We start from the raw sequence: 13,493 nt of genomic DNA on the forward strand, positions 1-13,493 counted from the left end.
ACTGACCCACCTTTACTTCAATAATGCATTGAAATTAAAAAACTTAGATGGCCATCATAAGGCTTGTGACAGGATCTCTTAAGTGTCATTAAATTAATGTGCAACCATTAGGTATCAAAATATCATGGCTTCTAACTTTGGGGGCCAGATGATTGAATTGAAATTCATCATTCAGATTGAGGAATGCCATTAGCCCTAAAAAAATGTATTATACAGTATTCTAACTAAGGCCACACCAAGTAAATTTTATGGATGACGTCCTCGCGCGCATTGATTTTGACCTGTTCCTAGAAAAAAAAACAAGAAATTCCGCTTCCTTTAACTATGACCAAAGAGTGACGACAGTGCCGCAATTTTATGCTTTGTTTCTGCCGGCCTGCAAAAATGTGATGAAAGAAATAGGACAGGACGACAACTGCTGTTCCACCTGATTTATTGCTGTTTTGATGATGAATAAAATACTTCTTGCTTGTTAATCTGTGTCACCTCATTCAATTGTTGTCCTAACATTTGTTGTCTCTTAGTATATTTCTAATCTAGGCATCTTGTTTTTTAGGGCCCTTCTTGTTTTTTTTCGCCCTCTCGCATTAGATATACGGTCTCCAAAGGACGTCATCCATAAAATTTACTTGGTGTGGCCTTACGTCAAATTTTCGCCGCCGATTACGAATTACGTCGATAAGTACGGTGGGTTCTTTGACGTGCGTGGGGGGTGGCTCTCCCCAAACACTAAACCTCCATATAACGTCCTATCCGAGGGACATACCTAACCGAAGCTAGGTACTCATTTCCACCTGAGTGAAGTGAGGAAAGTGCCTTTCCTCGAGGGCACAAGATCGGTGACATGGGATTCGAGCTCGCGACCTCTTGGGTGTGAGCCAAACGCGCTGCCGTCCGCGCCACACGACCCTAGCCGCGGCGAAATGTCCTCTCAACGGACAAACTTGCTTATCTCTCAATTTGGCCGATTTCTTCTCTTTCCAGCCGCCTCCCCAAGCCTGGTAGAGGCTAACACGACCCGACTATTGCACTTGTTGCAACAGTTTGATTGACATGATCCATTTCCCCATGCCTTAGAGACGTGCTAGTGAACGGTTCCGCTGTGGATGCCGCCATCGCGACGCTCCTCTGTCTGGGGGTGGTGCATCCCCAGTCCCTGGGGCTCGGAGGGGGTTTTCTGATGACCGTATACAACAAGTCTACAGGCACGTCACAAGTCATCGACGCGCGTGAAACTGCTCCTTTGGCAGCCTCGGAAGACATGTTTGCAGAGAACCCGGAACTATATACAATGGGTACGTTACAAAAGTCAACCTTGTATCAATTCTATCGTAGCTCATGGCTAAATGAAGCAATTCTATGTGGCATTGTCATTTGTAACACTTCAGCAGTAACACCTTGCTGTGCTTGGTGGCAACGAGTTTCACTGTACGATAGTTCTGAGGAAATTTTTGAACACCTCAATTACTCACGACTTCCCCAGGAGGAATCTCAGTCGCCGTGCCAGGTGAGATCCGGGGTCTGTGGGAGGCTCACCAGAGGTACGGGCAGCTGCCGTGGAGTGACCTGTTCCGCCCCGCCATCCGCCTGGCAGAGGAGGGGACCTGCGTGGGCACACATCTTGCCAGAGCCCTCAGGACAAGGAAAGACGTCGTCCTGGACAGGAAGAACGGCCTATGGCAAGATTTCGTTCAGCTGATGATTCTCTTTATTATGTCAAAAATATGATTTTATTGGCAAAAAGGGGTGAAAAAAAGTTGCATTTTTAGCCAAAAATCGAAGTTTAGATCCCGTCCTTAGAGCCCTAGGCCTGAGGACAAGGAAATACGTCGTCCTGCAAAGGAACTCTGGCTTCTGGCAAGTTTTCAGCCAATGATTCTCTTTATTCAAATTACTGCGATACGCGCAGTAGAGCTAAATGAGCACAGTGCAGGAACTATAAGCTGTTTTAGTGATCCAGATATTAGAAAACATACAATACAACACCAACTTATTGTTATTATTAATAATAATATAATTTCCCTGACAACAAGAACTGCAGGCAGAAAATACAACCATGTCAATGTAATAGAGTAAATGACACAGTAAGTGAAGGAAATACAATACAATATATTCACGTGTTCATGTAGTATCACTCAACTAATGTCGTCTTATGGTCTAATTTCCTTCTTCCATTCCCCCGCCCCCTTTCTTAAGACTTCTGAATTGTCTTGTGGTCATGGTTGTTTGCAGTGACGTGTTCTGTGACGAGGACGGCGCCATGGTGCGTGAAAACATGACCGTCAAGAGGCCACAGCTTGCCAAAACGCTCCTAGCGGTTGCTACTGGTGGTGCAGATGCCTTCTACACAGGCGAGATTGCAAAGAATTTGGTGAAGGACATCCGGGAACAAGGTAAGTCGTTGCTTATAGGTGATTTTTGGCGACGTCTCAGGGAGGAGCCTAATGGTACAGTATTGTGTGCAGTTTGCAAGAATTTTAGGAATGGTACAGGCATTTTGTCCACAGGAATGGAATGTCCACAGGCATTTCTCTGACACACATCTATGCCCACATTCCTGGAACCCTTGGGAAGACCTGTCTGCCCCAGATGGCCCTACTTTCGGTGACCCCGGGGCTCGTTCACTATACACTCAGGGGAGGAGTACACTGTATCTGTCTAGACGTAACAGATACCAAGTCTTCCTCAAAATCATGAAATGATGGCAGTGCCATGCAAACAATAACCCTAACAGCAACCACCGTCGCCATGGCAATGTATGTTTTCATTGCCAGTCTTGTTTTATCTTTCTTTACCATATTTATTAGACGGCTTTTTATGCTATTTTACCTTTTTGAAATATTCTTATGTTTGTATAGGCGGCATCATATCTGAACAGGACCTACTGAACTACCGGGCGGAAGTTAGGGTCTCCCTCAATACGTCACTTCCGGGTGGACTGATCCTGCTGACGTCACCGCCTCCCTCAGGGGGAGCAATCTTGATTCTTGTTCTCAATATCTTAGAAGGTGAGCTAATCAGGACATCGCAATACGTTGTAGTTTTGAACAACACGCGAAGAAAGAAAGAAATCTATCTAGAACAAAGTTCTGTAGTGACATGGAAATGGTCCCTTATATAGACTGGTTTATTTTGCAGAAACACATACTTCATACATACATAGTACAGTAGGTTAGAAGCTTTTTGCAGCCAAAGGCTGAATTGAGAAGCTTTTACAAATTTTTTAAAAACTACATGACTAATACAAATATATATACATAAAAAGTGCCTTGAGAGGCATTAAACACCACTTATACGCTAGAATAATACACATTTATGCTAAAATTACATCATACAACTTCTGTTGGCAAATTACTTAAGTACAACTGACAATAATAAAAGGTACAATTACAACATGTGCAACAACATAAAATGAAATCTACTGTATGGCAAGGTTATTCAGTATGTTCAGCATTGTGGGGACAGGACTGCATAAATATCTTTTTGTCCCAATGGGTGGTTTGTAGCGACGTGTTTGCCTTAGCTGCATGTTGTGTGAGTGGTTACTAACTGGGGGTAGCCAGGGGGCGTGCCTAGACCTAGTGGCTGAAAGGGCAAAGGCCCGGCACAGGGTCAGTCTCCGTTCAGACAGACGTTGGAGGTCAAGAGTTGACAGGGCCTCGGAATACGAGTGATAGCTTCTACCCAGCATGATTCTGCATGCCCTTTTCTGGATTCTTTCTATGCTGTCAGATTGTTTTTTTGTGATACCCGCATTCCAACAGGGCGTGGCATATTCAACTATTGGTCGAATATACCCACAATACACTGTGACAAGGTCAGAGCTTGGGAGGCCAGCTCGACGCAGCCTACTTAATAAGTATAACCTTCTACTGCCCTTGGACACCATGGTGTCAACTTGATCAGACCACCGTAGGTCAGAGCGTATGTGCAAACCAAGTAACTTTGCTTGTGTAACTATGCTAAGTGGCTGACCTCCGAGAGTCAGTGGGTGCATTACTGGGGGGGTTCTCATGAAGCAGAAATACATTGCTTTACATTTTTTGGGGTTAAGTAACATGGAGTTCGTTTCGGCCCAGGTGTCCAATGAGTCAAGGTCAGTCTGAAGTTTAGTTGGGGTTGACACAATTCTAACTTCTCCCAAATTCATGTCATCGATATATGTTGTATATATGTTGATTTGAAAGCTCTTCCAAGGGAGGAATAAAGACGAAGATAAAGAAAGAAAGAAAGAAAGAAAGAAAGAAAGAAAGAAAGAAAGAAAGAAAAGGAAAGAAAGAAAGAAACGTAGTTCTGTTCAATATATCATTCAGTACTGATGTACTACATATCATACCCAGGTATCTAGAATGCGCACCTTGTCCAATGTAACTGTATGTCCGGGGGACATTGGACAAGGTGCGCATTCTAGATACGGAGCAGGATTACTTTGTGAGAGGCGTGAAGGAGGCAGTTTACATCAGGGCCCACCAACCCTCTCTGAACCGTGATGGTGGGAGATACCGTCTTCCCGCCACTTTTGATGCACTCCTGACGTCATCACGTTTCCGACTTCCGGAAAGTCAGCGATTGCATCACAAATCTGACGAAGGTTGACGGGATCAGCCGAAAATTTATGGTGAGTTCTCCTTATTGTGTTGGAACAAGTCAAACTCTTTAACTATGTATTCTACCAACACAGATGAGCTTTCATTCGAATATTATCACATGATTTAATCTACAATTCACGCATCAACAGTATTTTCCCCCGTCATTTTAAAAACAATTGATAATTTTATCCCGATTAGTACACGAAGAAGATGGCATCCAAAGAGTTCGCGGACGAACTCCGCCGCAAGATCGACGACACCAGGATGTTCGACATCTCTCACTACGGTCCGGCTGTCGCCTTTCCAGACGTCGGCGGGACGTCTCATGTGTCTGTCCTGGGGCCAAACGGAGATGCCGTATCGGCTACCAGCTCCATCGGACGCTAGTAAGTAGCTTATAGTCAGCCTGTCCAAATCACTAACATGTCTAACCCTGTAGCTACATGGCTAACGTTACATTTTAGTGATACCATTGGTCTGTATGGTTACCTGCAACGATATCAAATTGCACTCAGAAACGATTGTTGATTTTACATGTATGTCGATGACAATATTACACACACACACGCACGCACACACACGCACGCACGCACGCACGCACGCACGCACGCACGCACGCACACACACACACACACACACACACACANATATATATATATATATATATATATATATATAGAGAGAGAGAGAGAGAGAGAGAGAGAGAGATAGAAATGGTGTAATATATAGATATGGCGTGGTGAGATTGGTACAGGTACAGGTCATCGTATCGTTGCCTATCTAGTTCTATGCCAGAATGGGTTAGGGTTACGATGAGGCTCTGGATAGTCTCCGCTCATCCAAGGACGCATATTTGCCCCAGGCAAGGTTCTGGCATGGATACGCGTAGATATTGTATCGGAAACTACTGTTCCTCTACCTTAATCGATCTTATGTTGATCTTAATCAATGTTAATAAGTTGACTTGCCTTGTACTTTCTAAGTTTATTTATTTGTTGTTCAAATTTTATTATGTGATTTGATTACTTTTTGTATTGTTTTGTCATTTTATTGGTATGGCGGCTTTGAAAAGGTGTTTCATGTCAGAAACACCTGTTTCGCCTTGCCATCCACAGTGCATACTTAGTATTGTACGTGGTAAAACTTAATAAATAAATAAATAAATATATCTTGTAGCTGACCATGAGTCCTAAACGTCATGTAAACGTTTCTGCAGTTTCGGCGCGAGATTCCGGTCTCCCTCCACAGGCGTCATCCCCAACAGCCACATGGAACTCTTCACTAAGCGGAATTCAGACGGAACGCGAGGACGTTCTTGGAGTCCAGGTATGGCGTGTTTTTTTTATTTTAATTTTTTTAAAATTGAAATTGCAACAGTGCAAAACAGCCCTCCCGGTCAAAACCCTGTTGACGCCTATCCCGCGCCAATCGTGACACTTCAACTCCAACTCATACAAACCACTAACATTTCATAAAGACTGTTATTAATATTCATACTTTCCACAAACTGTCAGAGACTGGAACAATTTGCCTCAAGAAATAACAGATACTGCGGAACCCACGAAGTTCAACGCTGCAGTACTACAGCATCTGAGGACGCAGAAATAACGCATCGCACAGCTCCCCTGCACGCTTTACTCCAATTCAGGGGTGTTGTACATGTGCAGTACCCAATCAAGATCAAGAATACACGCGGAACAGAGGCAGCTGTTGCTGGTGTTGTGTCCCGCACATAGAAACGAATACTGGGCAGACAATACTCATTTTCACTTGAGTCTAGTGGGGAAAGTCGTGTAAAGTGCCTTTCCCAAGGGCACAAGGTCGGTGGCATGTCAGGACTCGAACTCGGGACCTCTTGATTCCGAGTCGCGCACGCTGCCGTTGCGCGTGTATTGCACTGTTGCAATTTCAATAAATCAAATCAAATTTAGTGCACTATGCACCAAGTAACATCTAGCGTCAGTGCACAGTAAACCAGTCATAATTGCCCTGATGAAGATGACAGACGGTCATCGAAACGTCGGCTCGTGAAAAATGAATGGTCGTGATCAAAGAACTTTGCTATTCAACGTTAACTTGTCACATATTTCCCTGGGCGTGAGTTGCAGCCAGGTAAGCGTGTTTTTACCTCCATGAAAAATGGAGGTATTGTTTTTGGCGCGTATCTGTGTGTGTATGTGTGTGTGTGTGTGTGTGTGTGTGTGTTTCCGCACATTTGTAGTCAGCATAACCTCAGAACGCCTTTATGGATTGTGATGATATTTGGTATGCTGGTAGGTCTTAGGAAGCCAAAGGCCAATGTCAAATATGGGCCTCCTGGTGGCTGACCTTGGTACTGCAGCAGAACTTTTGTATTTTGAGGGAAAACAGATGTACCGGTTTAATGCCTTGGATTTGCAATAAACGTCTCATATATTCCCCAGGCCGTGAGTTGCAGCCGGGTAAGCGGGGTATGACGGCCTTGAGTCCCACGATCGTGTTGGACCGTAGCGGTGACGTCAGACTGGTGATCGGAGGCTCTGGAGGGGTGAGGATCGCAACCGCATTGACAGATGTAAGTGCTCTTGATTTCACGTAAAAGGGTCTGTATGGGGGGTCCTGGTAACGCTTAACGGCAGATAAAGTTGCTCTTAAGTATATATACAATGTATAAAGACTTTGGCGATAACTTTATTGATGAAATGTTCTTTGATTTGAAGTTGCGACGTTTCTCTACACAAACGAGTCTTCATGGGGGATGAGGGGGGTCTTTCAGCAACGTTGAGCGGTAAATTAAGTACTGGTATCTTCTTTTGTAGTCACAAAGCCTTTTACTATCATGGCCGGGACTAAATGGCCCCTGCTCTGAGAGCTTGCGGTCACTCACCTCTAAGCCAGGGGACTGATTTGAAGAAATGAGAAGTATCATTAGGAGCCCATGATTTTCTGTCGATTCACAAATCAGTCCAGTAGGTTTATCTGTCTCTATAAAAACTATTCCGTCACATAAATCATCAGAGCCTCCAACAATATTGTCTGACAATAATTGGTTCATGTTAGCATTTTTGCTGAATACATCGAAAACCCCCCTAATCTAGTAACATCACATACCTCTAATTGCTGTTAATTATAATGACTTCACTGAAGTTGTTAAACTGATGTAAATGTGGTTTCCCACAGGCAATTGTCCACCACTTGCTGCTTGGTTGGAACATCTCTTCTGCTATAGAGAAGCCCCGCCTGCACATTAGTGTAACTGAAGACATCAGGGGCATCCTGTACTATGAGACAAGACGTCCCTTCAAGCCGGAGGTAATCATATTACTTGTTATTGAGTAAAAAGACTCTATTTACACGTTCAATTTTTTTCCGCCGACGTTTCGGTGACCGTCTGTCACCTTCCTCAGGGGAATTCTGACTGGTTCACATTGCACTGCAGCACAGGTGTCACTGCTATAGATGCATCTGTTCGTTTGGGAATGCATATATCTATCTATCTACCTATCAATCTATCTATCTCTCCCTCTGTCTCTCTCCCTCTCTCTCTCTCTTTCTCCCTCCCCCCATCTCTCTCTCTATATCTATATATCTATATATCTATATATCTATATATCTATATATCTATATATCTATATATCTATATATCTATATATCTATATATCTATATATCTATATATCTATATATCTATATATCTATATATCTATATATCTATATATCTATATATCTATATATCTATATATCTATACATATATAAGCTGCACTTTCTTTCTTTGTCGCCAGGTGGTGCTACACCAGCTGGAGAAGATACACGGCAAGGCGATCCCGGTGTGGCCCGAGGCCATGGTGCAAGCCGTGGTTCGGCAATCTTCGGCAATCTTCGCTCACTCCGACTCGAGGAAGGGTGGCTTCCCGTCGGGAGTCTGACGTCACCGGTAGAGAGACAGGCTCGACCCATCTCTTAACAAAGCAGTGATAGCAAAACCTGCGCACATTTTTATGTTTACCGAAGGAATACATATTGTTTTTGCTACGTTTCCTCTTCTTTCGTTCCAAACACTGACCTCTGACCTGGCCAATGACCTGATTTTTTGACATCTCTCACCGTGGTAACAAGTGTTGGGTTACATAATGTTGCAATTTTATAGAAGGAGGGATTTAGACTCCTGTCTGACCATATATATGAATGTATTTTACAAAATTCTGATGGAAAATTGTTACTGGAAGAGCCCTTGGCTGATTTTTAGGGTAACCACCTAGAAAATAAACGACTCGTCTTGGCTTGTTTCTGCAGTTTTAAAGGACGTTCAATCATGAGAACGTCCTTGCTATAAGACAGTACTTATTATGATAAGTAAAAATGCAGTTTTCTAACTCTGCAAACTATACCCAGCCATTACATGCTCAAATGTGTAAGATAATGAAAATGTAGCTTAGAGCGAAATGCAGACAATCTCTGCAGCGCCTATGGCTTTTACGCGTGGGTACCGGGTAAGACTATGCTGTCATGATTTGGTAGTGTGTAGCATTTATATACTGCCGAGATAAATAAAACACACTGAGACATAACCACGGGTTCAATGTGACTCTAGGTATAAGTTCAACATGATGCAATCATTGTTAAGTCTTACGTGTGTTACTTGACATTTTATCAACTTGACTCGGCTGTGACTAGCAGCCGAGGTTTTTGGCCCTCCCCCTTGTCACGAATGGACTTTGATTCTGCACACACAAAACACGTGCGTGAGACCACAGGCCGGTACAAATGATGTAATAGTCAACAAAACAGTGATGCAATTATAGCATAACAAAAACAGCAATGATGCAACGACCAACATTGTCAACCAGATATACGTACCCGCCGTGGACTTTGGTGCTCAACCATAGTCTAAGCCGTCACCCAACAAACGTGTTATAATATAAGCGTCAATGTTCCCCCAAAAGGTCGCATGTTTGCCCAGTAAACAGCTTGTCTGAATGCTCTTCCACTAGCCTGTTACGTTGTGTGCTTGTTTGATAGCCCGACTACTAATGGTACACAGCCTTAAGGCCTACGCCCTAGTCTGTACTGGTTCGACCGGCTCACAACACAAGACACCACAACATTTGAGGTTAATCAACTGCCTCATTAGTGAATAAGGATGTGGCTGCAGACAGGAACTCGGCAGATTAGACTCGTCCAAGCTGCGTTTTGCTGCCGCTCGTTCGGGTCCAAACCTCGCGCGGAGGCGGCGGCACCGACACTGCAGGAGACGGCCGCGGACTGGAGCGGTCAGCCGCCGGCTCCTCTTCGGGGGAGACGGTTCCTGGTCGGCTCGGACAGCCCCGGCGTCCCGGAGGTCCTGTCGCCGCCCGGGGAGGGCTTCCCGCCCGTGTACGTCCCCGCGGACGGCGCGCGGTTCTCTCCCGAAGACTGGGCTGTCGCGGCCCGAGACGTCGTCAGGAGTGTCGTGGACGGAGGTGTCGGGGCGGCGCTGCTCCGCGGTCTGCCACTTCACACAGCCAAGGATTTCTCAAGGTAAAGTGGCAACGGGTCTTAGAAATGGTTGTTGGATCAGTCAAGAAAGGGCATGACTCAGTCTTTAAATGGTTGTTTGGTTAGTTGCTTGGTTGGTTGTTTGCTTGGTTGGTTGTTTGCTTGGTTGGTTGTTTGCTTGGTTGGTTGTTTGCTTTGTTGGTTGTTTGCTTGGTTGGTTGTTTGCTTGGTTGGTTGTTTGCTTGGTTGGTTGTTTGCTTGGTTGTTTGTTTGCTTGGTTGGTTGGTTGGTTAAGAACTGTCTAGCTTTGCTTCAACGTCTTTTAACTTGGCTAACGTCTGGTCAGTCACCCAAGTGTAATAATTGTTACTTGACGTTATAACGTCTAAGTGCGGTGACGAAATGATCTTAGGGAAAGAGGAGGCCTTGTGGATTCAAATTACTTCAAGTTTAGGGGATTCAAAAGAAACCCTAGATCTATTATAATAAATATTATCATTATTTTTCACAGATTTTTTAATACTTCCGGTCTGAGGCCTATGACGTATGAGGGAGGAGCAGCGCTGAGAACCAACGTCACGGGTCACGTGGACACGGCGAGCATAGAACATCCTTCCATCTCCATGGAAACGCACAACGAGATGGCGTACACACATCCCTATCCGGAGAAGGTACTTTAGGCGTAACGTACAGTTTTGTACATGTAAGTACATTCTGCGCAAGACCGGACTGTGAGGTTTGAATTACTCACACTGGGAAGGACCCCCTACTCTTTTCAAAAAGTGCGGTGGGTTCTTTAACGTGCGTGGGGTGTGTCTCTCCCCAAACACGTCCCTAGCCGAAGCTAGGTACTCATTTACAACTGAGTGAAGTGAGGAAAGTTGTGTAAAGTGCCTTTCCCAAGATCGCACAAGATCGGTGACGCATGGGTAGGATTCGACCCCGAGACCTGTTGGTCCTGAGCCGTCCACGCTACAGCTACGCCACCCCAATTTCGAGATGTGTGTAGGAATCTTGTTTTTTTTTTTTTGGCCCGCTTTGTTTTTTTCGCCATATTGCATTAGATTTGGAGTCTAAAATTTACCTGCTGTGGCCTAATAATGTATGGCTTTCTTGTTAAATTTTAAAAATCATCTTCCCACGGCAACCGACACCTTCATACGAAGGCCCACAACGACACTTCCATACACCTCATCGACAGCCCTGCCACTGTGAAAGAGGTGTATGGAAGTGTCGTTGTGGGCCTTCGTACCTTTATGTTATTCTGGGCACTTTTGCAGATTCTCTTCTTCTGCCTGGAGCCGGCAGAGCCTGGATGCGGCGGAGAAAGTGTCATGGCGGACGTGCGGCAGATTCTCCGGAAACTCGATCCGTCGGTCGTCGCCAAATTCCGGAGTCTCGGCATCCGGTATCACCGTCACATGCCGGAAAGTTCGGAAGCGTTTCACGGATTCAACACGTGGAAAAGCGTGAGTTTTTACTCTGCATCATCTTCCCCAAATTTTATCTTCAAAGTTCATCTGTGTTGGTAGAAATCATTATGAAGCAAGTTTAAACTGCAATTTCCAACACAACAAATTGGACGCACCCAAATTTTCGACTGTACAGCCCCAGTCTTTGTCAAGGAATGAGCAACCCACCACTTCTGTGACGTCACGCAGATAACACACGTGACTCCGTGAGCAGTGGATCATAGGTTGCAGAAAGTCTGTGGTGCCTCCCGTCTCTGTTGAGGGATGGTTGTAATGCCCTGATGTAGATTTGTTGTGTTGGAAATTGCAGTTTAAACTTGCTTCATAATCTTCCCAAATTGTAATAGTAAGTATTTTAGACTTTTCAAACTGGATAAAAGTTAAAACGTGTCTTTCAAAATCATTATTACTAGCTAAACTGTCTCAAACATGAATCGTCGATTGAGAGATTCAGACAAAACTGTCCAAAAAGACCACTCAGCGATCCGATAAAATAAACTGGTCTATTTGGATAGACATTAGACAAGATTCTAAATGCTAGTGTCACTTATTATTAAAAATTATCTGAAGGACCACCCAAAAGTTGCCACGTGGTTCTCATGTACATGTATATGTATATGTAGAAGTGGTCAGTTGTGCAGGTTTTGCAGGCACTCATCTGGTAAAAAGGAAACTTTGGACGCCTGTGTACTACGGTCTTCGTCAGGGTTAAATAGTCATTATTCAACACGAAGGGACCTTTGGAGACACATGGCGTCATCTATTGGTCAGAAGATCTAAGAACTCACCAAAAGTGTACAATACATACACACATGCATACATAATGTTCGGATTGAGAGGAATTGCCTATAAATATCCGCTAAAGTAGGGTTAACGTTGTACTTCTTCCCCTTCCAGTAATTATCTATCTTTGACTTAAAAAAAAGCATTACAAACAGTTGAATAACTACAAATGTAAAAAAATATGAACTTAAGAGTAAAACGTGTTTTTTTTTTCACTCACTATCAGATTTTCCGCACGGACAGCAGGGATGACGTAGAGCGGTACATGACGTCACGCGGCATGACGTGGCGCTGGGCTGATGACGGGGCGCTCACCTGGTGGTACACCCGGCCGGCCATGACGCTGTACAGAGGTTCGTTTCGCACGGTTCAAAAAGTTAGTTAAAGAGCCTTCCCGCGTCAAGTGACGGCATAGGGCGGCGCCCATCTCCGTTCATTAGCCCTGGGCCACATACAGAAGTCACTACAGCAGGGGGCTAGTCCACTGGTAGTGGTATGTGTTTAAGTCCCAAACTCTTTCCCAAATGCTGAGTGCTAAGCAGAGAAAGCAGTATGTACCATTTTTAAAGTCTTTGGTATGACTCGGCCGGGGATCGAACTCACGTCCTACCGAATGCAAGGCGAACACTCTACCCACTTGGCCATTGCACCGGTCCTTCGCATGGTTTCACTACCAGTAAATATCATACACCTCGCTTCACTCAGGGATTGGAAGTTGTTTTTTTAATTCCAACATGTAATCACCAGACGTGGTGACGACACACTCAAGTTTTTTCAACTTATATCAATGCCGCCACCAACACGGGACAGATACATGACAGGACAATACTCATTTTCACTTGAGTTAAGTGAGAAAAGTCGAGTAAAGGGCCTTTCCCAAGGGCACAAGATCGGTGGCATGTCAGGACTCGAACCCGGGACCTCTATGGTTCTGAGTTGAGCATTCTGCCGCTACGCCACGTGACCCCAAAGGATCGTGTTACTTTGCATGGTTGACAAAGATGCGTTGTGCGTCCTTAGTACCCAATACTATTACTTCTTAGCATGTAAGTTCATCTGCGTTGCCGTTCGATGGTATACTTCATTACGACCTGTAGCTGACTGTCAAGTTAGTCACACAAATATTTCATTCAGTCGTAAGAAAATTCAAACTCTACTACTGGATCAGTTACGGATTTTATTTCCGGACGTTTCGA

At 44.5% G+C, this 13,493-nt stretch overlaps 2 protein-coding genes across 2 annotated transcripts in view; both read left to right on the forward strand.

The window, feature by feature from the left end:
- Positions 1-7,167, forward strand: part of LOC109475114 (gamma-glutamyltranspeptidase 1-like) — a 7,655-nt gene extending 488 nt beyond the window's left edge. The window contains exons 2-8 of the mRNA XM_019775651.1: positions 1,078-1,295; positions 1,484-1,679; positions 2,233-2,393; positions 2,859-2,902; positions 4,788-4,975; positions 5,806-5,915; positions 7,013-7,167. Coding sequence (XP_019631210.1) covers positions 1,078-1,295; positions 1,484-1,679; positions 2,233-2,393; positions 2,859-2,902; positions 4,788-4,975; positions 5,806-5,915; positions 7,013-7,167 — 1,072 coding nt within the window. The remainder of the gene's footprint in view (positions 1-1,077; positions 1,296-1,483; positions 1,680-2,232; positions 2,394-2,858; positions 2,903-4,787; positions 4,976-5,805; positions 5,916-7,012) is intronic.
- A 2,274-nt stretch (positions 7,168-9,441) lies between these two features.
- The window catches only part of LOC109475115 (dapdiamide synthesis protein DdaC-like), a 5,139-nt gene continuing 1,087 nt past the window's right edge, over positions 9,442-13,493 (forward strand). The window contains exons 1-4 of the mRNA XM_019775652.1: positions 9,442-10,084; positions 10,554-10,713; positions 11,323-11,511; positions 12,524-12,650. Coding sequence (XP_019631211.1) covers positions 9,708-10,084; positions 10,554-10,713; positions 11,323-11,511; positions 12,524-12,650 — 853 coding nt within the window. The 5' untranslated portion in view covers positions 9,442-9,707. The remainder of the gene's footprint in view (positions 10,085-10,553; positions 10,714-11,322; positions 11,512-12,523; positions 12,651-13,493) is intronic.

This window comes from Branchiostoma belcheri, unplaced genomic scaffold (genome assembly GCF_001625305.1).
Source record: "Branchiostoma belcheri isolate BF01 breed outbred unplaced genomic scaffold, Haploidv18h27 scaffold33, whole genome shotgun sequence".
In the NCBI taxonomy this organism is placed as follows: domain Eukaryota; kingdom Metazoa; phylum Chordata; class Leptocardii; order Amphioxiformes; family Branchiostomatidae; genus Branchiostoma; species Branchiostoma belcheri.